Source organism: Scyliorhinus torazame, chromosome 6 (genome assembly GCF_047496885.1).
Source record: "Scyliorhinus torazame isolate Kashiwa2021f chromosome 6, sScyTor2.1, whole genome shotgun sequence".
NCBI lineage: Eukaryota > Metazoa > Chordata > Chondrichthyes > Carcharhiniformes > Scyliorhinidae > Scyliorhinus > Scyliorhinus torazame.
Genome location: NC_092712.1, coordinates 29,259,300 through 29,282,722, shown reverse-complemented (window position 1 = coordinate 29,282,722; position 23,423 = coordinate 29,259,300). Strand labels below are relative to the sequence as shown.

At 53.3% G+C, this 23,423-nt stretch overlaps 1 protein-coding gene across 4 annotated transcripts in view; it reads left to right on the top strand.

The window, feature by feature from the left end:
- The window catches only part of plcd1a (phospholipase C, delta 1a), a 155,393-nt gene that overhangs the window by 108,088 nt on the left and 23,882 nt on the right, over window positions 1–23,423 (top strand). For all 4 annotated transcript variants that reach the window (XM_072508065.1, XM_072508067.1, XM_072508064.1 and 1 more), the window contains 5 exons: window positions 8,458–8,686; window positions 14,188–14,317; window positions 15,236–15,464; window positions 16,102–16,303; window positions 20,935–21,079. In XM_072508065.1, the coding sequence (XP_072364166.1) occupies window positions 8,458–8,686; window positions 14,188–14,317; window positions 15,236–15,464; window positions 16,102–16,303; window positions 20,935–21,079 (935 nt within the window). The remainder of the gene's footprint in view (window positions 1–8,457; window positions 8,687–14,187; window positions 14,318–15,235; window positions 15,465–16,101; window positions 16,304–20,934; window positions 21,080–23,423) is intronic.

Sequence of the window (23,423 nt, the reverse complement as noted above, 5' to 3'; positions counted from 1 at the left end):
GTGCGGGGGGTGCGGTGAGAGTGCAGTTTGTGGGTGGTGTGGGTGCAGTGAGTGGGTGTGGGTGCAGTTTTTGGATGGGGTGTGGGTACTGGGTGTGGGTGGGGTGTGGGTGTTGGTAGGGCATGGGTGCGAGGTGTGTGGGTGCTGGGTGTGGGTGTGCCATGTGTACTGGGTGAGGTGTGGGTGTTGGTGGGGCATGGGTGCTAGGGGTGGGGCTTGGGTACTGGGTGGGGCTTGGGTACTGGGTGGGGTGTGGGTACTGGGTGTGGGTGGGTGCTGGCTGTGGTGTAGGTGGGGTGTGGGTGGGGCGTGGGAGGGGCTTGGGTGCTAGGGGTGGGGTGTGGGTGGGACTTGTGTGCTGGGTGTGGTGTGGGTGGGATGTGTGTGGCTTTAGAAACATTGGAAGGAGTCAGGAACTCTGCCTTCCCTGATATTCCTGGTCTCTGACTTGCGATGTGTGTTTTGAAGTCAAGTTGTGACTATCTGGTAGAAAGTTGCTGGAGCACTGCCGGAGCAATGGAAAGCCGGGATTGCTGCCGGAGTAATGGAAAGCCGGGATTGCTGCCGGAGTAATGGAAAGCCGGGATTGCTGCCGGAGTATTGGAAAGCCGGGATTGCTGCCGGAATAATGGAAAGCCGGGATTGCTGCCGGAGTATTGGAAAGCCGGGATTGCTGCCGGAATAATGGAAAGCCGGGATTGCTGACGGAGTAATGAAAATCCGGGAATGCTGCCGGAGTAATGGAAAGCCGGGATTGCTGCCGGAGTAATGGAAAGCCGGGATTGCTGCCGGAGTAATGAAAAGCCGGGATTGCTGCCGGAGTACTGGAAAGCCGGGATTGCTGCCGGAGCAATGGAAAGCGGGGATTGCTGCCGGAGTAATGGAAAGCCGGGATTGCTGCCGGAATAATGGAAAGCCGGGATTGCTGACGGAGTAATGAAAATCCGGGAATGCTGCCGGAGTAATGGAAAGCCGGGATTGCTGCCGGAGTAATGGAAAGCCGGGATTGCTGCCGGAGTAATGAAAAGCCGGGATTGCTGCCGGAGTACTGGAAAGCCGGGATTGCTGCCGGAGCAATGGAAAGCGGGGATTGCTGCCGGAGTAATGGAAAGCCGGGATTGCTGCCGGAATAATGGAAAGCCGGGATTGCTGACGGAGTAATGGAAAGCCGGGATTGCTGCCGGAGTAATGGAAAGCCGGGATTGCTGCCGGAGTAATGAAAAGCCGGGATTGCTGCCGGAGTACTGGAAAGCCGGGATTGCTGCCGGAGCAATGGAAAGCGGGGATTGCTGCCGGAGTAATGGAAAGCCGGGATTGCTGCCGGAATAATGGAAAGCCGGGATTGCTGCCGGAGTAATGAAAAGCCGGGATTGCTGCCGGAGTAATGGAAAGCCGGGATTGCTGCCGGAGTAATGGAAAGCCGGGATTGCTGCCGGAGTATTGGAAAGCCGGGATTGCTGCCGGAGTAATGGAAAGCCGGGATTGCTGCCGGAGTATTGGAAAGCCGGGATTGCTGCCGGAGTAATGGAAAGCCGGGATTGCTGTCGGAGTAATGGAAAGCCGGGATTGCTGCCGGAGTAATGAAAAGCCGGGAATGCTGCCGGAGTAATGGAAAGCCGGGATTGCTGCCGGAGTAATGGAAAGCCGGGATTGCTGCCGGAGTATTGGAAAGCCGGGATTGCTGCCGGAATAATGGAAAGCCGGGATTGCTGCCGGAGTATTGGAAAGCCGGGATTGCTGCCGGAGTATTGGAAAGCCGGGAATGCTGTCTAGTTTCACATGCTCCTCCCCCACCACTGTCGCCTCATTCAAGTCGAATAACAAAGTGATTCAGACAAGCAAGTTGTAAAAACGTTCCATCAGTAGCAGCATTGTTTACATTTGGGGGTTTATCCGAATATTTATCTTTATTGGCAGGGTGATTGAATAAGTTCAAAGGTGAGCCAGACAGAGTTTTGATTAACTCACCATCCGATCAGCTGTGGTGTAATGAGTGTTAACGCAGCCTCTCGAGCTGTGGTGTAATGAGTGTTAACGCAGCCTCTCGGGCTGTGGTGTAATGAGTGTTAACGCAGCCTCTCGAGCTGTGGTGTAATGAGTGTTAACGCAGCCTCTCGAGCTGTGGTGTAATGAGTGTTAACGCAGCCCCTCGAGCTGTGGTGTAATGAGTGTTAACGCAGCCTCTCGAGCTGTGGTGCAATGAGTGTTAACGCAGCCTCTCGAGCTGTGGTGTAATGAGTGTTAACGCAGCCTCTCGAGCTGTGGTGCAATGAGTGTTAACGCAGCCTCTCGAGCTGTGGTGTAATGAGTGTTAACGCAGCCCCTCGAGCTGTGGTGTAATGAGTGTTAACGCAGCCTCTCGAGCTGTGGTGCAATGAGTGTTAACGCAGCCTCTCGAGCTGTGGTGTAATGAGTGTTAACGCAGCCTCTCGAGCTGTGGTGCAATGAGTGTTAACGCAGCCCCTCGAGCTGTGGTGTAATGAGTGTTAACGCAGCCTCTCGGGCTGTGGTGTAATGAGTGTTAACGCAGCCTCTCGCGCTGTGGTGTAATGAGTGTTAACGCAGCCTCTCGAGCTGTGGTGTAATGAGTGTTAACGCAGCCTCTCGAGCTGTGGTGTAATGAGTGTTAACGCAGCCCCTCGAGCTGTGGTGTAATGAGTGTTAACGCAGCCTCTCGAGCTGTGGTGTAATGAGTGTTAACGCAGCCTCTCGCGCTGTGGTGTAATGAGTGTTAACGCAGCCCCTCGAGCTGTGGTGTAATGAGTGTTAACGCAGCCCCTCGAGCTGTGGTGTAATGAGTGTTAACGCAGCCCCTCGAGCTGTGGTGTAATGAGTGTTAACGCAGCCCCTCGAGCTGTGGTGTAATGAGTGTTAACGCAGCCCCTCGAGCTGTGGTGTAATGAGTGTTAACGCAGCCCCTCGAGCTGTGGTGTAATGAACATAGAACATAGAACATAGAAAATACAGCACAGAACAGGCCCTTCGGCCCACGATGTTGTGCCGAACCTTTGTCCTAGATTAATCATAGATTATCATTGAATTTACAGTGCAGAAGGAGGCCATTCGGCCCCTTGAGTCTGCACCAGCTCTTGGAAAGAGCACCCTACCCAAACTCAACACCTCCACCCAACACCAAGGGCAATTTGGACATTAAGGGCAATTTATCATTGGCCAATTCACCTAACCCGCACATCTTTGGACTGTGGGAGGAAACCGGAGCACCCGGAGGAAACCCACGCAGACACGGGGAGGACGTGCAGACTCCGCACAGACAATGACCCAAGCTGGAATCGAACCTGGGACCATGGATCTGTGAAGCAATTGTGCTATCCACAATGCTACCGTGCTGCCCTTAAGAACAAATAAATCTACACTATATCATTTTCCCGTAATCCATGTACCTATCCAACAGCTGCTTGAAGGTCCCTAATGTTTCCGACTCAACTACTTCCACAGGCAGTGCATTCCATGCCCCTACTACTCTCTGGGTAAAGAACCTACCTCTGATATCCCTCCTATATCTTCCACCTTTCTCCTTAAATTTATGTCCCCTTGTAATGGTGTGTTCCACCTGGGGAAAAAGTCTCTGACTGTCTACTCTATCTATTCCCCTGATCATCTTATAAACCTCTATCAAGTCGCCCCTCATCCTTCTCCGTTCTAATGAGAAAAGGCCTAGCACCCTCAACCTTTCCTCGTAAGACCTACTCTCCATTCCAGGCAACATCCTGGTAAATCTTCTTTGCACCTTTTCCAGAGCTTCCACATCCTTCCTAAAATGAGGCGACCAGAACTGTACACAGTACTCCAAATGTGGCCTTACCAAGGTTTTGTACAGCTGCATCATTACCTCATGGCTCTTAAATTCAATCCCTCTGTTAATGAACGCGAGCACACCATAGGTCTTCTTCACAGCTCTAGTGTTAATGAGTGTTAACGCAGCCTCTCGGGCTGTGGTGTAATAAGTGTTAATGCAGCCTCTCGAGCTGTGGTGTAATGAGTGTTAACGCAGCCTCTCGAGCTGTGGTGTAATGAGTGTTAACGCAGCCTCTCGAGCTGTGGTGTAATGAGTGTTAACGCAGCCTCTCGGGCTGTGGTGTAATGAGTGTTAACGCAGCCTCTCGAGCTGTGGTGTAATGAGTGTTAACGCAGCCTCTCGAGCTGTGGTGTAATGAGTGTTAACGCAGCCTCTCGAGCTGTGGTGTAATGAGTGTTAACGCAGCCTCTCGAGCTGTGGTGTAATGTGTGTTAACGCAGCCTCTCGAGCTGTGGTGTAATGAGTGTTAACGCAGCCTCTCGAGCTGTGGTGTAATGAGTGTTAACGCAGCCCCTCGAGCTGTGGTGTAATGAGTGTTAACGCAGCCTCTCGAGCTGTGGTGTAATGAGTGTTAACGCAGCCCCTCGAGCTGTGGTGTAATGAGTGTTAACGCAGCCTCTCGAGCTGTGGTGTAATGAGTGTTAACGCAGCCTCTCGAGCTGTGGTGTAATGAGTGTTAACGCAGCCCCTCGAGCTGTGGTGTAATGAGTGTTAACGCAGCCTCTCGAGCTGTGGTGTAATGAGTGTTAACGCAGCCTCTCGAGCTGTGGTGTAATGAGTGTTAACGCAGCCCCTCGAGCTGTGGTGTAATGAGTGTTAACGCAGCCTCTCGAGCTGTGGTGTAATGAGTGTTAACGCAGCCCCTCGAGCTGTGGTGTAATGAGTGTTAACGCAGCCTCTCGAGCTGTGGTGTAATGAGTGTTAACGCAGCCCCTCGAGCTGTGGTGTAATGAGTGTTAACGCAGCCCCTCGAGCTGTGGTGTAATGAGTGTTAACGCAGCCCCTCTAGCTGTGGTGTAATGAGTGTTAACGCAGCCTCTCAACCTGTGGTGTAATGAGTGTTAACGCAGCCTCTCGAGCTGTGGTGTAATGAGTGTTAACGCAGCCTCTCGGGCTGTGGTGTAATGAGTGTTAACGCAGCCTCTCGAGCTGTGGTGTAATGAGTGTTAACGCAGCCCCTCGAGCTGTGGTGTAATGAGTGTTAACGCAGCCTCTCGAGCTGTGGTGTAATGAATTCCACCAGTTGACATGATGGAATTTGAACCCAGGCCCTCAGTGGGTGAGCTCATGACTAAAGTTGCTAATCCAGCGACATTACCAAATCACCGCCCTCGCCACCTTCACCATCGTGAAGAATTTGGGCAGTGTAAAGTAAAGAAAAACCTTTTTTGTTTTTAAAAAATATAACATTTTCAATCTCTTGATAAGCTGCCTTATGTTGAGGGGAGGACAAAAGAGGTACCTGCATTTGTACAGCACTTTTCCCATTCTTCAGATGAACCCCAAATACTTCAGACCCAACTCGGTGGGGCAGCACAGTGGTTAGTGTGGTGTTGGGTGTTCTGACACACAGATGAGCCAACACAGTTGCATATGGTACAACGCTTCTTTATTTAAACTTACTATTTACAGTTTGGTCTTTGCACTCTGCACGTGGGGGGTTCCCTGCTTGTGGTGTTTTAACAGCTCTTTCTTGTTCCTTTCTCCCCAGACCTCCCTAACACCAGGTGTCGTGCTCGTGCTTTTTATATGGTTGGTGTTCTTGTCTGTGATTGGTTGTGGTGTTGTGTACTCTGATTTGCCTGTTAGTGTGTCCATCATGATGTGTGTGTTTGAATATCATGACATCCCCCCTTTTTACAAAGATATGTGCCTACGTGGTAATAAATATGATCGTGTCGTGAGTGCATCTAAGAGTGTGTGTGTGTCGTGTGCAGCATGTGCATATGACGGAACTATGTACATGGGGCGATGTCGGGTGCGTCACATGAACCAAGTTGTACCATAACATAACATAAATGCGAACGAGAGAAGAAGAAAAAAAAAACTTGAACAGTTGTCCAGTCAGACGACATCTGGAACGATAAACAACAACAGGTTATCATGTAAAATTGTGCAACTTGTTAAACATATGAACGGTATTATAAGTCCAGTCTAACGGGCTTGCGACGAGTTTGGGTTGACCGTCAGGGTGGCACACCACTCATCGGCTGGATTGATGGCATTGACCTTGTTGACATCAATGACGGAAACGCGGAAGGCATCCTGGTCATCTGCATCACTTAACTGGAAGTCTTGATGCGTGGGCTGGACGGTCCTGACTTGTCTGCGAGATTGTCGAGGATGCGCCGGATCCATGGGTTGAGCCGAACGACAGTGGGCTGCGTAGTGGCCCATCTTGCTACATCTGTGGCACTGTCGGTTTTTTGCAGGACATTGCCCTTTTAAATGTAGAGCTCCACACTTGCCGCACGTCATGACGTCACGGCGTTCGTTGCGCCACTGCGCATGCGCAGTGCAATCTTGCGGTGGGCGCGCCTGCGCAGTGCGTCCCTCGTTGTGGCCGTTATTTTTGGCGCGCACCTGCGCGGGAGACCGCGAAAAGCGCGGGAAGCGGCCGCTGTCGTCCGGGCCGTGGGTCGGGAAGCAATCGACGGCCTGGATGCGTCCGACGTCGTGGGCGGCCTGGCTTGCCGATTTGACGGCTGGGGACCCCCTCCATGCCAACTCGGACGCCTGAAATCGGGCAAAACGGCAGGCAGCATTCTCGTGGAGGACACAGGCTTCCACAGCAGACGCCAAGGTAAGGCTTTTCATTTTAAGAAGCTGCTGGCGTAGGCCACTAGAGGCAACGCCAAAAACAATCTGGTCCCTGACCATGGACTCTGTGGTGGTGCCGTAACCGCAGGACTGCGCTAGAATCCAGAGGTGCGTCAAAAAGGGTTGAAAAAGCTCCTCCTTACCTTGCAGGCGTTGCTGAAAGAGGTATCTTTCAAAACTTTCATTTACTTCAACTTGAAAGTGCTGGTCCAGTTTGAGGATGACCGTGTCATATTTGGCTTGGTTTTCGCCTTCTTCGAACACCAGTAAGTTGAAGACGTCGGTTGGGTGCGGACCTGCGTAGAAGAGGAGCATTGCAATCTTCGAGTCATCCGAGACATTCTGTTTTTCGGTGGCACGGATGTACAGGTCAAATCGCTGCCTGTAGAGCTTCCAGTTGGTACCTAGGTTCCCCGTGACTTGCATCGGCTGCGGTTTGCCGGTGTGGTCCATGTCCAGAATGGCAGGTTAGTAGGCAGGTATCGATCCACTCCTGTACCATGTGGTGTTGGGTGTTCTGACACACAGATGAGCCAACACAGTTGCATATGGTACAACGCTTCTTTATTTAAACTTACTATTTACAGTTTGGTCTTTGCACTCTGCACGTGGGGGGTTCCCTGCTTGTGGTGTTTTAACAGCTCTTTCTTGTTCCCTTCTCCCCAGACCTCCCTAACACCAGGTGTCGTGCTCGTGCTTTTTATATGGTTGGTGTTCTTGTCTGTGATTGGTTGTGGTGTTGTGTACTCTGATTTGCCTGTTAGTGTGTCCATCATGATGTGTGTGTTTGAATATCATGACAGTTAGCACTGTTGCTTCATAGCGCCAGGGTCCCAGGTTCGATTCCCGGCTTGGGTCACTGCCTGTGCGGAGTCTGCACGTTCTCCCCGTGTCTGCGTGGGTTTCCTCCGGGTGCTCCGGTTTCCTCCCACAAATCCAAAAAAGCGCAGGTTAGATGGATTGGCCATGATAAATTGCCCCTTAGTATCCAAAATGAGGTGGGGTTACAGGGATCGGGTGGAGGTGTGGGCTTAAGTAGGAGGCTCTTTCCAAGGGCCGGTGCAGACTCGATGGGCAGAATGGCCTCCTCCTGCACTGTAAATTCTATAACTCATTTTTTTGTTGTTGTATGCAGTCGCTGATTTCGTAGGCAATCACCGTTTTCAATTCTAGCAAAGAGCAAAAGGAAATGAATGGGAAGTTGATCTGTTTATAATGGTGGTGGTGAGGGAATAAACACGGGGCAGAGGAATGTCCTACTCCCGTTGGAATGGTGCCATCGGCTCATCTTGCATCCAAGCATTCATATCTTGGTTTAACCTGTTGTTCAAAATTTTTGCTGTATCCAAAGATGTGGAGGTTAGGCGGGGCTAGGAGGATAGGGTGGGGGTGTGGGTCTAGGTACGGTGCTCTTTTGGTGGGTCAGTACAGACCCGATGAGCTGAGTGGCCTCTTTCTGCACGGTAGGGTTTCTATGGCCATGGGACTGGAGGAGATTTTGGAGAAATGGAGGGGCAACGCTGCGAAGGGATTGGCAAACGAGGATGAGAATTTCAACATCAAAGTGTTGCTTGTCTGGGACCCAATTCAGGTCAGCGAGCACAGGAGTAATCGGGGAATTGGATTTACTGCGAGTTAAGACACTCCGACAGCAGAGGTTTGGAAAACCTCAGGGGGCGTATGGAGGATAGAATGTGGAGAGCAGCCTTTGCGCTCAGCTCTGTGTAGGGTTGCGTTTAAATTACATATCAATTTGCAGACACTGAGGAAGGTAGCCACCTCCCTGACCTGACCTCCTGTTTGTCTCTGTTTCCCCACAGTCTCAATCGATGACATTCAGGAACTGCGGCCTGGCCATCAGTCCGAGGGCATGCAGAGGTTCGCCATGGACATTCCCGCAGTCCGCTGCTTCACCATCATCTTCAAGGGCAGGAAGAAGAACCTTGACCTCATTGCCTCCGACGAGAACGAAGCCAAACACTGGATCAATGGCCTCAGCAAGCTCAAGAAGAGAGATTCGAAAATGAACAAGAGGGAGCGGCTGGACCAGTATCCTTCACTGGGCACCACGTGGGCACTGGGTGGGGGAGGCATTGGGCACCATGTGGGCACTGGGTGGGGGAGGCATTGGGCACCACGTGGGCACTGGGTGGGGGAGGCACTGGGTACCTCGTGGGCACTGGGTGGGGGAGGCACTGGGTACCACCTGGGCATGGTGGGGGAGGCACTGGGCACCACCTGGGCACTGGGTGGGGGAGGCACTGGGCACCACCTGGGCACTGGGTGGGGAGGCACTGGGCACCATGTGGGCACAGTGGGGGAGGCACTGGGCATCACGTGGGCACTGGGTGAGGGAGGCACTGGGCACCACCTGGGCACTGGGTGGGGAGGCACTGGGAACCACGTGGGCACTGGGTGGGGGTGGCACTGGGCACCATGTGGACACTGGGTGGGGGAGGCATTGGGCACCATGTGGACACTGGGTGGGGGAGGCATTGGGCACCACCTGGGCACTGGGTGGGGGAGGCACTGGGCACCACCTGGGCACTGGGTGGGGGAGGCACTGGGCACCACCTGGGCACTGGGTGGGGAGGCACTGGGCACCACGTGGGCACAGTGGGGGAGGCACTGGGCATCACGTGGGCACTGGGTGGGGGAGGCACTGGGCACCACCTGGGCACTGGGTGGGGAGGCACTGGGCACCACGTGGGCACTGGGTGGGGGTGGCACTGGGCACCATGTGGACACTGGGTGGGGGAGGCATTGGGCACCATGTGGACACTGGGTGGGGGAGGCATTGGGCACCATGTGGACACTGGGTGGGGGAGGCACTGGGCACCATGTGGGCACTGGGTGGGGGAGGCATTGGGCACCACCTGGGCACTGGTTGGGGGAGGGAATGGGGCAGAATCGATTGGCTCCACATCCACTCTCCTTCAACATTCACACCCTCCAACACCGACGAACAGCGACAGCCGTGTGTACCATCTACAAGATGCACTGCAGTAACTCACCAAGGTTCCTCAGACAGCATCTTCCAAACCCACGACCCCTGCCATCTAGAAGGACAAGAGCAGCAGATACCTGGGAACCCCACCACCTGGAGGCTCCCCTCCCAGTCACTCGCCATCCCGACTTGGAAATGTATCCGCTGTTGCTTCACTGTCGCTGGGGCAACATCCCGGAGCTCCCTCCCTAACAGCACTGTGGGTGTACCTACACTGCATGGACTGCAGCGGTTCAAGTTATAGAGTCATCGAGTCATAGATGTTTACAGCATGGAAACAGGCCCTTCGGCCCAGCTTGTCCATGCTGCCCAGTTTCTATCACTAAGCTAGTCCCACTTGCCTGCATTTGGCCCGTATCCCTCTATACCCACCCTGCCCATGTATCCGTCTAACTTTTTTAAAGGACAAAATTGAACCCGCCTCTACCACTGCCTCTGGCAGTCCTTTCCAGATGCTCACCACCCTCTGTGTGAAGAAATTTCCCCTCTGGTCTCGACATATCCTAAGAATGAATTTATCCCCCCCCCCCCCCCCAACTCCCCACCCCTTTACCACCACCATCACTCCTCGGACCCCCTCATGGGGAACTCTGCCTTTCGACCCAATGGATGTGGGAGTAATTTGCACTTCTCCACTGAAGCCAAAAAGAAAACCTCTCGGGAACGATTGTGTTAAAATGGCGCAGGATAATCCCACCGGGCTCACGGGGGGCAGGTGGGGGGGGGGGGGGAGTGGAGAGGGCAGATACTTCAAAAATGACCAGTTCGCCCCCCCCGCCCGCCCGCCCGCCTACCTAAGATGGTGCAAGTGCAGTTGCCACTCGCAGCCTCGCCCAAGTACCACACTTCTGGTGAGATCTTGGGAGATTGAATGGGAGACGAGCTATTTGACTGCAGGAAGCATCACACCCAAATTCGACCCTGCCCTCACCCACACTCCCATGGTCCCATGTACTCAGGAGGCAAGTGTGTTACTGCCGGGATGTGGGGTAGCATCAAGCAATATAACTATCAGGATTGGCAATCCACCCCACCCCCCACCCTCGTCCCAAACTACTAGTGTCAGGAAGAAAAAGATTGCATTTATTTAGCACCTTTCATGACCTCGGGACATCCCAAAGTGCATTGAGGCCATTGAAGTATTTTGAAGTGTTGCAAAGTAGGAGACACGGTAGCTAATCTGCTCACGGCAAGCCCCTGGCAATGTGCGGCTAGATTCTCCGTTCTGGCGACGTCCCCACGCTGGCGTGTTGCGGGGTCCGGGGTGGGGGGGGGGCTGGTGGGGGGTGCTGGCAGCCAGGCAGCATAGGCACCCGGCTCTAGCTGCCGAGTCGGCCCGAAGAATTGCTGGGGCGTGGCCACGCTGTTCTTCGTGGCGGGTGCAGCTCGCGGACCTGGCCAATGAAATAGTCCCTCCCCCAATTCGGCCGGCTCGCGCTCCCCAGACCGCCCCACCACAGTAGCCCCCAGCCCCGAATATGCCCACCCCTGCCCGCGGATCGGTCCTCCTCTGACTGTGGCGGCGCTGGACTGAGGCCGCAGCCGCCATGTTGCGTTCCCGACGGGTGAGGCCACACGTGTCCCACGCCGTCCGGAACTCGGCCGGTCGGGGGCGGAGCATCGCGGGGCCGGCCTCAGCCAATGGGTGGAGCGTTGCAAAAGTGGCACCGCCCCTGATTTCGACGTCATCGGGGATCGGAGAATCCGGCCCATGATAATTCCAAATAAGCTGGTTTTTTCCCTGATATTGATTGAGGGATAAATATTGGACAGGATATCGCTTCGACATCTGCTCACTCTTCATCAAGACTGTGCCATTAGATCTTTACATCAACCTGAGATGCCCTTGGTAGCACGTCTCATTCTAGAACATAGAATCCTTATAGTGCAGAAGGAGGCCATTCGGCCCATCGTGTCAGCACCGACCCACCGAAAGAGCACTCTAACTCGGTCCTCTCACTGTAACCCTCACCTAACCTAAACGTCTTTTGGACACGTGGGCAATTTAGCGTGGCCAATCCACCGAACCTGCACATCTTTGCGGGAGGAAACCGGAGCACCCGGAGGAAACCCACGCAGACACGGGGCGAACGTGCAAACTTCACACCGACAGTCACCCGAGGCTGGAATTGAACCCGGGTCTCTGGAGCTGTGAGGCAGCAGTGCTACCCGCTGGTGCCACTGCGCTGTCCACCGTTACTGCCCTGGAGTGCCAACCTGGAGCTTTGTGTAAATGTTCCGCAGTGGGGCGTGAGGCGAATATGCCCACCCCTGCCCGCGGATCGGTCCTCCTCTGACTGTGGCGGCGCTGGACTGAGGCCGCAGCCGCCATGTTGCGTTCCCGACGGGTGAGGCCACGTGTGTCCCACGCCGTCCGGAACTCGGCCGGTCGGGGGCGGAGCATCGCGGGGCCGGCCTCAGCCAATGGGTGGAGCGTTGCAAAAGCGGCCTCTCGAGGCGAATGCGTACTAATTGCGGGTGGACGATAAATGCCAGCTTTGCTGCTTTTTTAAAAAAATAATAAAAATAATCCTTGGTAACTCTCAGTGAGTGTTAGACAATCGCAATAACAGCTGGATATAAGCAGGGATCAGATGTCCCGCTGGCCTGTGATATCAGAACAATGGGCCCTCGGATCACCGCCAACTTCTGTTTGGAGCCTTTTCTTTCTTCCCATGTCTGTTTTCACACACACGCCACGATAGCTGATATTAGTGCGTGGGGGAAGGTGAGATAGTACAGCCTCACAATGGAGCACAGGAAGCTCTCCCTGACCTCCCTGTTTCCTGAGGCAGGATTGCTAAACACACGGACCACTGTTCATCAGTGAGTGCCTCCCAGCTCTTGGTGTGGTTCAGCGGATAACGCCACTTGCCGCGGAGTCAGAGTTGTGGGTTTAAGTGCCCCCTCCAGCATCCAGGAGGGCGCTCCCCAGGCGGGGACACAAGATCCCAAGACATGTTTCGAAGAGCCCTAGTGTCCTGGCTAATATTTATCCTTCAACCAGCGGCACGTTTAAATAAAAGCAGCTTCTCTGGTTGTTATGACATTGCTGTTTGGGAAACCCTAGCTGCTGTGAATCTTCACTCGCAGCAATTTCCTTTCGCCCGACACCCCTGTGCCCGCTGCCTGGAAATGGCTGAGATTCCCATCCTCATGCCCAAATCCCTCCGATGCCTCACCTTTCCTGTCTCTGTATCACCCCCAATCCTCAGCCCCTGCAGTCCTCCCGAGTTCTGTAACCGCCTGCAACCCGCCAAGATCTCTGTCTATTTGTAAGTGGTTCGAGAGGTAAGTGGTTTGAAGTGGCCTGTACCATTATCGAGGGGTGAGTGGTTCGAAGGGGCCTGTACCATTAACGAGGGATGAGTGGTTAGAGGGGGCCTGTACCATTAATGAGTGGTGAGTAGTTATAGGGGGACTGTACCATTAACGAAGGGTGAGTGGTTAGAAGGGGACTGTACCATTAACGTGGGGACCGTACCATTAACGTGGGGACTGTATCATTAACGTGGGGACCGTACTATTATCGAGGGGCCTGTACCATTAACGAGGGGTGAATAGTTATAGGGGGACTGTACCATTAACGAGGGATGAGTGGTTAGAGGGGGCCTGTACCATTAATGAGTGGTGAGTAGTTATAGGGGGACTGTACCATTAACGAAGGGTGAGTGGTTAGAAGGGGACTGTACCATTAACGTGGGGACCGTACCATTAACGTGGGGACTGTATCATTAACGTGGGGACCGTACTATTATCGAGGGGACCGTACCATTAACGTGGGGACCGAACCATTAATAACACTGTAAATTCTATGAAAAACACCATAAGACAAAGGAACAGAATTAGGCCACTCAGCCCATCGAGCCTGCTCCGCCATTCAATCACGTGTGATATTTTCTCATCCCCATTCTCCTGCCTTCTCCCCATAACCCCTGATCCCTGATTAATCAAGAACCTCTCTATCTCAGTCTTAAAGACACTCAGTGAATTGGCCTCCACAGCCTTCTGCGGTAAAGAGTTCCACAGATTCACCACCCTCTGGCTGAAGAAATTCCTCCTCATCTCTGTTTTCAAGGATCGTCCCTTTAGTCTGAGACGGTGTCCTCTGCTTCTAGTTTTTCCTACAAGTGGAAACATCCTCTCCAAGTCCACTCTATCCAGGCCTCGCAGTATCCTGTAAGTTTCAATAAGATCCCCTCTCATCCTTCTAAACTCCAACGAGTACAGACCCAGAGTCCTCAAATGTTCCTCATACGACAAGTTCTTCATTCCAGGGATCACTCTTGTGAACCTCCTCTGGACCCTTTCCAAGGCCAGCACATCCTTCCTTAGATACGGGGCCGTACCATTGACGAGGGGACCGTACCATTGACGAGGGGACCGTACCATTGACGAGGGGACCGTACCATTGACGAGGGGACCGTACCATTAGGAAGGGGACAGTAGAAGGTAAGAATGAGTTCAGTGCTGAAGTATTTTAGTTTGTGCCAAGCCTTGCTATCTTGACTGTTTGAGTAGTTTCCTTGAGTCAATCCTGCAGATGGTTCCAGATTTATCTCCAAAAGGCCGACATTAACAAAGACAATAAAATGAATCTGGGTGAAGTGAAACAGTTTCTGCACATGATGAACATCGAGGTGGATGATGTGTACGCGAAAGACCTGTTCTCGGTACAGCATTGAAAACAACTCCTTAATCGGCAAAGGGAGGGGGGTGTCTGGGGGGGGGAAATGGGAAGGGGCACTGACTCTCTCTATGATCGGGCTGTTTGACATCAGCACTCAAACACGGTCCTCATATCTGAGCCCAAACGTGTATGTCAACTATTCCACCACGGTGTGCATCGCCGGCAGTCCCTAATCGGCCCAGGCATGTTTTCCATGTGTGTTCCCTGGTAAGGCACTGATATCTCCAATTTAACCTGGAAGGGCTGCAAGTAGACACTGGACAAATCCATCGGTGTAGCACCCCTTCTAATAACCAGTGGTTAGGATTTGGAATGCAACTGCCTGATGGGGCAGTGGTTAGAGTTTGAACAGGAACCCAACTGGGGCGGCACGGTAGCACAAGTGGCTGGCACTGTGGCTTCACAGCTCCAGGGTCCCAGGTTCGATTCCCGGCTGGGTCACTGTCTGTGCGGAGTCTGCGCGTTCTCCCCGTGTGTGCGTGGGTTTCCTCCGGGTGCTCCGGTTTCCTCCCACAGTCCAAAGATGTGCAGGTTAGGTGGATTGGCGATGATAAATTGCCCTTAGTGTCCAAAATTGCCCTTAGTGTCCAAAAAGGTTAGGATGGGTTATTGGGTTACGGGGATAGGGTGGAAGTGAGGGCTTAAGTGGGTCGGTGCAGACTCGATGGGCTGAATGGCCTCCTTCTGCACTATGTTCAATATTCTATGTTCAAAGGGGATTTGGATGAATCCATAAGGAAATGGGGAAAGATCTGAAGAGTGGGACTGGCTGGATTGGACTTTGAAAAGCGCTGGTGCAGACTCAGTGGGGCGAATGTCGGCCTTCGGTCACTTTCTTGCCGCCGTTCCCTTTCACCTGATTTGATTTGAGACCGCGGTCTCTCCCTTTTGCGTCCCACAGAAATGTGACAAGTCGAAAGACGGCAACATCCACGGCAAAGAGATCGAGGAGTTTTACAAGCTGGTGACGGAGCGTGAGGAGATCAAGACCATCTTCGAGGCCTACTGCGACAAGGACCGCGTCCTCACCTTGGAGAAGCTGACCGAGTTCCTGCGGAAAGAGCAAAGGGAAAATGTCAACGCGGAGTACGCAGACCAGCTCATTCAACAGTACGAGCTGAACGAGGAGGGTAAGACGCCGCCCAGCGATGGCGCTCGCTTTGACATGGTGTTGCCAACTCTGCGGGACGGTATTCCGGGAGGGTTTCATCGCGTGACTTCCTGCCTCTAACCACCCCGCCCCCAAGCTCACACCACTGGTTGCCCAATTAAAGAACATCCTTCCCATAGCCAATTGGGAAGCAAAAGGACTCTTTGTTACTCGATTGCCTGATTCTTGTAATAATAATCGCTTATTGTCACAAGTAGGCTTCAATGAAGTTACTGTGAGAAGCCCCGAGTCGCCACATTCCGGCGCCTGTTCGGGGAGGCCGGTACGGGAATTGAACCCGCGCTGCTGGCATTGTTCTGCATTACAAGCCAGCTGTTTAGCCCACTGAGCTAAACCCACCCCTTGACTGTCGGTCAGACCGCCGCCTTCCCATCCCCATTCAGAAATCGTCAAAGCAAATGGAATAAACCCACCAACCCCCACGATTTAAAAAGATTCTCCTCTTGTTGCTCACAGGAAAATCAATCTTCAAATGTCTGAAACGCCCAAGCCAATCCTGGCAAATTGGTATCTCTATTTTCCAACCTCTCCCTCAAGCCCGATGCAGAATATAGTGCAGGTGATAGTAACGGCTCCTTTGTTTGTTTTGTCATCAGCAAAGAGTGAGTCCCTCATGACCAAGGATGGCTTCATGTGCTACCTGCTCTCGCCTGCCGGCGACATTTTCAACCAGGAACACAGCAAGGTTCATCAGGACATGACCAAGCCGCTCAATCAGTATTACATTTCATCCTCCCACAATACCTACCTGATGAAGGACCAGCTCGAAGGACCCAGCAGCGTTGAGGCCTACATCAGGTATTGAAGCCTGCTGCGGAAAGAATAGCTTGAAATCGGGGGGTGGAGGGGTGGGGGGTGCCTCTTCCAGCAGTCTCTGGAGGTGGGGTGGGGGGGGGCCTCTTCCAGCAGTCTCTGGAGGTGGGGTGGGGGGGGGGCCTCTTCCAGCAGTCTCTGGAGGTGGGGTGGGGGGGGGGGCCTCTTCCAGCAGTCTCTGGAGGTGGGGTGGGAGGGGGCTCTTCCAGCAGTCTCTGGAGGTGGGGTGGGGGGGGGGGCTCTTCCAGCAGTCTCTGGAGGTGGGGTGGGGGGGGCCTCTTCCAGCAGTCTCTGGAGGTGGGGTGGGGGGGGGCCTCTTCCAGCAGTCTCTGGAGGTGGGGGGGGGGGGGGGGGGCCTCTTCCAGCAGTCTCTGGAGGTGGGGTGGGGGGGGGCCTCTTCCAGCAGTCTCTGGAGGTGGGGTGGGGGGGCCTCTTCCAGCAGTCTCTGGAGGTGGGGTGGGGGGGGGCCTCTTCCAGCAGTCTCTGGAGGTGGGGTGGGGGGGGGCCTCTTCCAGCAGTCTCTGGAGGTGGGGTGGGGGGGGGGCTCTTACAGCAGTCTCTGGAGGTGGGGTGGGGGGGCCTCTTCCAGCAGTCTCTGGAGGTGGGGTGGGGGGGGGCTCTTCCAGCAGTCTCTGGAGGTGGGGTGGGGGGGGGGGCTCTTCCAGCAGTCTCTGGAGGTGGGGTGGGGGGGGGGCCTCTTCCAGCAGTCTCTGGAGGTGGGGTGGGGGGCGGGGGCTCTTCCAGCAGTCTCTGGAGGTGGGGTGGGGGGGGCCTCTTCCAGCAGTCTCTGGAGGTGGGGTGGGGCGGGGGCCTCTTCCAGCAGTCTCTGGAAGTGGGGTGGGGGGGGGGCCTCTTCCAGCAGTCTCTGGAGGTGGGGTGGGGGGGACCTCTTCCAGCAGTCTCTGGAGGTGGGGTGGGGGGGGGGCCTCTTCCAGCAGTCTCTGGAGGTGGGGTGGGGGGTGGGGGGCCTCTTCCAGCAGTCTCTGGAGGTGGGGTGGGGGGGGACCTCTTCCAGCAGTCTCTGGAGGTGGGGTGGGGGGGGACCTCTTCCAGCAGTCTCTGGAGGTGGGGTGGGGGGGGGGGCCCCTTCCAGCAGTCTCTGAAGGTGGGGTAGGGGGGGGGGGGGCTCTTCCAGCAGTCTCTGGAGGTGGGGTGGGGGGGGGGGGGCCTCTTCCAGCAGTCTCTGGAGGTGGGGTGGGGGGGGGGGCCTCTTTCAGCAGTCTCTGGAGGTGGGGTGGGGGGGGGGGCCTCTTCCAGCAGTCTCTGGAGGTGGGGTGGGGGGGGGGGCCTCTTCCAGTAGTCTCTGGAGGTGGTTTTTTTTTAAACAAACAATTTTAATGAGGTCTTTTTGGCATTACAAGCAACAACAGTGTACAAAGAACAATAAACAGTGCAAACACCGACACCCGTCCCTCCAAGGCCCGCCTATTTAACCCCCTAATCTATGCTACCCAAGCCCCACCTCTCCTCCCCGCCACCCCCCCCCCCACTGACGATTAATTCTTCGCAAAAGAAGTTGAATGGTTGCCACCTCCGGGCGAACCCTCACACTGACCCTCTCAAGGCAAATTTAATCTTCTCCAGACCGAGAAAGCTCGCCATATTGGTTAACCAGGCCTCCGACTTCGGAGGCTTTGAGTCCCTCCAAGCTAGTAATATCCGTCTCCCGGCTACCAGGGAGGCAAAGGCCAGAACATCTGCCTCTTTCTCCTCCTGGACTGTCTCTGGAGGTGTTACTCCGTCTTCGTTATTGGAGAGGGAGCGTTGGATAGAGTGGATTGTCCCAGTGCGGGGGGGATTAGTCGCTGGGAATGGTTGAGGTACATTTTAATGACCGGGTTGGTCTGGCTGTTTGCGTTTCCTGCATTGTTGAGGTTAAAATTCCATGATGTACCGAAGGATTACGTCGGAGATTGGGTCGGAGGGCATGTCAGTCCATTCTCCAGCCTCCTCTCTTTCCCGGCCTGAAGCCTACTATCAAAACCATGTGTTCCCACCTGCCTCGAAAGCCTGTCTGATTTTCCCCTGAAATACGTCTGGAATATTTGCTTCAACCACTCCATGTGTTTGTTTTTCCCGAATTCCTGATTGCGTTCCTGGTGGCTATCTTCTATTGATGGCCCACACTCTTCTCCAGAAGAGGAAACATTCTCTCTCTCTCTCCCCTTGTCAAAACCTTTCAGAATTTTAAACACCTCTACTTGGTCACACCTCTGCCTTTGTTTCAAGAGCAGAGAGACCTAGCCTGTCAATCCTTTCCTGATACATAGACCCATTTCTGACATCATGCTTGTAAATCTGCTCTCTCGCACCTCGATATCCATTTTAGAACATGGTGACCAGAAATATATGCAATGCGATCTAACCAAGGAACTAAGGAAATTCGGCATGTCCACACTGACTCTTACCACCTTTTACAGAAGCACCATAGAAAGCATCCTATCGGGCTGCATCACAGCCTGGTCTGGCAACTGCTCGGCCCAGGACCGCAAGAAACTTCAGAGAGTCGTGAACACCGCCCAGTCCATCACACAAACCTGCCTCCCATCCATTGACTCCATCTACACCTCCCGCTGCCTGGGGAAAGCGGGCAGCATAATCAAAGATCCCTCCCACCCGGCTTACTCACTCTTCCAACTTATAGAACATAGAACATAGAATGATACAGCGCAGTACAGGCCCTTCGGCCCACGATGTTGCACCGACATGGGAAGTCAAAAAGCAAAAGCCACCTAACCTACACTATGCCATTATCCATATGCTTATCCAATAAACTTTTAAATGCCCTCAATGTTGGCGAGTTCACTACTGTTGCAGGTAGGGCATTCCACGGCCTCACCACTCTTTGCGTAAAGAACCTACCTCTGACCTCTGTCCTATATCTATTACCCCTCAGTTTAAGGCTATGTCCCCTCGTGCTAGCCATTTCCATCCGCGGGAGAAGGCGCTCACTGTCCACCCTATCTAACCCTCTGATCATTTTGTATGCCTCTATTAAGTCTCCTCTTAACCTTCTTCTCTCTAACGAAAACAACCTCAAGTCCATCAGCCTTTCCTCATAAGATTTTCCCTCCATACCAGGCAACATCCTGGTAAATCTCCTCTGCACCCGTTCCAAAGCTTCCACGTCCTTCCTATAATGAGGTGACCAGAACTGTACGCAATACGCAAAACTTCTTCCATCGGGCAGGAGATACAGAAGTCTGAGAACACGCACGAACAGACTCAAAAACAGCTTCTCCCCCACTGTCACCAGACTCCTAAATGACCCTCTTATGGACTGAGTTCATTAACACTACACCCTGTATGCTTCATCCGATGCCGGTGCTTATGTAGTTACATTGTATACCTCGTGTTGCCCTATTATGTATTTTCTTTTATTCCCTTTTCTTCTCATGTACTTAATGATCTGTTGAGCTGCTCGCAGGAAAATACTTTTCACTGTACCTCGGTACACTTGACAATAAACAAATCCAATCCAAGGTTTGATACTGATTTAGCATAACCTCCCTACTTTTGTTTTTTCTCCTTTTTTTTAAATTATAAATTTAAGAGTGCCCAATTCTTTCTTTTTTCCCAATTAAGGGGGAATTTAGCGTGGCCAATCCACCCACCCTGCACATCTTTTTGGGTTTGTGGGGGTGAAACCCACACAGACACGGGGAGAATGTGCAAACTCCACACGGACAGTGACCCGGGGCCGGGATGGAACCTGGATCTTCAGCGCCGTGAGGCAGCAGTGCTAACCACTGCGCCACCCTGCCGCCCCTACTTTTCAATTGTCTCCCTCTTTAGTTACGAGGGGACACAAGTTCACGGTGAGCGGCAGGAGGTATAGGGGGGATTTGAGGAAAACCTTGTTTACCCAGAGGGTGGTGACGGTCTGGGACGCGCTGTCTGGGAGGGTGGTAGAGGCGGGTTGCCTCACATCCTTTAAAAAGTACCTGGATGAGCCCTTGGCACGTCATAGCAATCCAGGTGCTGGCAAATGGGATTAGGTAGGCAGGTCAGGTGTTTGTCGCGAGTCGGTACAGACTCGAAGGGCTGAAGGGCCTGTTCTGCACTGTGTGATTCTGAAATAAAGCCTAGTGCTTGGTTTGCTTTTGTTGTTGACTTCAGCAACCTCTGGCGCAGTTTTGTGATTGATGTATTTTTTACTCCAACATCTCTTTGTTCCTTTACCCCACCTAGACTTGAACCTTCCACGTAAAAACTGACCTCCCTATTCTTCCAATCAAGATTAACGGAAAATAACAGAAGCAAGCAATTTTCGGTTTTGCTGGAGCAAAGTAAAGGGAGACGTTCCTGAGGGAGGCAGCTTGGCAGTCAGAGGGCACAGACTTGGGGTAATTGGCCAAAGGACCAGATGGGGAAATTGGGAGAGTTTTTGACAGGGGGGTTGTTGAAAGGGAGATGGAAGCAGGGTCAATAATGACCTTCAAAAGGGAATTGGAGAAAGACCCGAGGGGGAAACACAATTGCAGGATTATGGAAGGGCAGTTGAGTGCGACCCGCTGGATTCCTCTTTTGCAGAGCTGGTACAGGCACCGTGGGCCGAATGGCCTCGTACGCTGTGTGATGCTATAATAAGCTGAGCTGTGGTATCTTGCCCACAGTGCCCTGAACAAAGGCTGCCGCTGTGTGGAGCTGGACTGCTGGGACGGGCGAGACGGAGAACCGGTCATTTACCACGGCTACACCCTAACCTCAAAAATCCTCTTCAAGGACGTCATTCAAACCATAAAGCAATACGCTTTCAAGGTAAGCCGAGGTTCAAAGGACTCAGCGCAAGGCTTCAGACCCAGATTTGGTTGTTCCGTTCTTCGCAAGCGAGAGAGCCTTTTGGATTCATCTATGGCAGGCAATGTCAAACTCGGGGACGCGACCCGCGGGCGGGAGTTGGGAGGGTCGGCGAGCCGTCCGTCGCGGCGCTCCCGATCGCGCAAATCCACGTGCAACAGCTGCCTTTCAATAATCCGGCTGCAAGCGTGCTTCAAAATGGCCAGGAACAGATACAAAAATTCAGCCGCACTGCACATGATTGCCCGATCATCGGTGTGCATGCGCCAAACTATGCGCATGCGCACCGATGATCGGTCACGCATGCGCAGTGCGGCCGCATTTTTTTTATATGGTCGCAGCCTTTTTTTCCCTCCAAGTTCTGGGGGCCAAAGGGACCCAAAACCATTTCCTCCATTTTTGTCAGCAACGAACAAGGTAAGAGAAAACGGTGGGTCGCGAAGGCCGGCCGGCGTGGGTCGCGAAGGTCGGCCGGTTGCTAAAAATGGGTCCCCGAAAAAAATGTTAGAAAAACACTCATCTATGGGGTGGCGCTGAGGGTTAGATACTGACCTTTCACCTCTGGCACTTGGCATTCAGTCCAGCCGAGGCCATGAGGATGAACCTTGAAATGACGGCTTGTATTTCGAGCAAAGGGAGGAAATAAGTCTTAAATTTATGTAGCGCCTCCCACTGTAGCGCCTCCCACAACTTCAGAGAAACCCAAAGGTTTCTGCGGCCAATGAAGTACTTTTTGCAGTGTGGTCACTGTTGTAGAAAACGCAGCAGCCAATTTGCGCCCAGCAGAGCCCTCCAAACGTGGCACTGACCAAACGGAGGTGTTGGCTGAGGGATAAATATTGTCCAATAAATATCAACACTTGTCGGCATGTTCGGGAGAGAAGGGAAGAAAGATGGTTAGAAACTCCCTGAATGTAAAGTCTTACCTCAATTGTTAAACTTACAGCAGGTGTTATGGGCCAGGGTTTAGAGAACCCCAAAGTGTATCATGGAGTTCACCTGACGCACAACTTTTAATAGATTGTGGTATGGGGAGCACACGGCCCACTCTACAGGTGTGGTACAGCAGAAATGGAAAAGTATTTTTAAAGCAAAACAATGTTTATTCTATGAACTCAAGTTAAAGTATGTTTTTATACGACTCAGACCATCTGTATGGTGCTTGTGCTCCCCAAGAGTTTCTATTTACTTCAACTCGGCTGTTCAGCGTGGCCTTTGATTCCTGAGTATTAGTTTTCCTCGTGGCTGGTGAAGCCCAGCTCCACCTCGCCATCGCCTGTCTCCAAGTCCTCCTTTGTTGCTAAACTATCAGACTGCTTCTCCGACATCGTACTGGGAGAGCGGAAATTTCCTCCCAGTGAAACATTTGGAAGACTGAAGCCATTGTCTCTGGTCCCAAGCTCCCAACTCCCATTTCCTCCCCCACCCCCTCCAGCGACCGTCGCAGACTGTCCCAGGCTGGACCAGACCTCGGTGTTCTATTTGGCTGCAAGGTAAACTTTGTACTCTGTACCCCCTCCCATCGCTAAAGCTGCTTACTCCAAACGGTGTAACGTCGTCAGGCCAACCCTGCCCCACCCACCTCAACAGGAGAAGGCAAATAGCCCAATCTGTTTAGTCTTTGCTGGTAGCTGCAAGACCATCGTCGTAAATCATTTTTTGCCTCCACTTTCTCCTGGTGATCTGGGGCTGGATTCTCCGCTGTCGGGATTCTCCGTTACGCCGGCAGCGCGCCCACGCCCGGGGGGTTTCCCGACGGCGTGGGGGTGCCCACAATGGGGAAACTCCATTGGCCGGCTGGCGGGACGGAGAATCCCGCCCACACTGTTTGGAGCTTCCAGAACGAGGGGGCATAGTCTAAAAATTAGTGTCAGACCATTTGGGAGAGATGGTGGGAAGCACTTTGTCAGACACAGGAGGTAGAAGTTTGAAACGCTCGCCTGCAAATGGCAATTGGCGCTCAATCAGCTGTTAATTTTAAATCCGAGATGGATCATTTCTGGTTAAGCCCCCCCCCCAAAAAACTATCACTGTAAGCTCTTCCAGCCCCACAGTGCAGCCCTGTACTTAATCCCTCCACCAGTGGCCATCATCGCTCGGCAGTCTGAGCCCCGAATTCTGCAATTCTCTGCCTAAATATCCCTGCCTCATGGCCTGGCTTCCCGGCTCCTTAAAACGCGGTTCCTTGGTCAAGGTTCTATCCCTCTGTCCTCCTGTCTCCTCGTGTGGCTATGCTGTCAAACGTTTCTTCATAAAGCTCCTGTGAAGCGCCGATGGGATGTTTCATTACTTTAGATGGTAGATG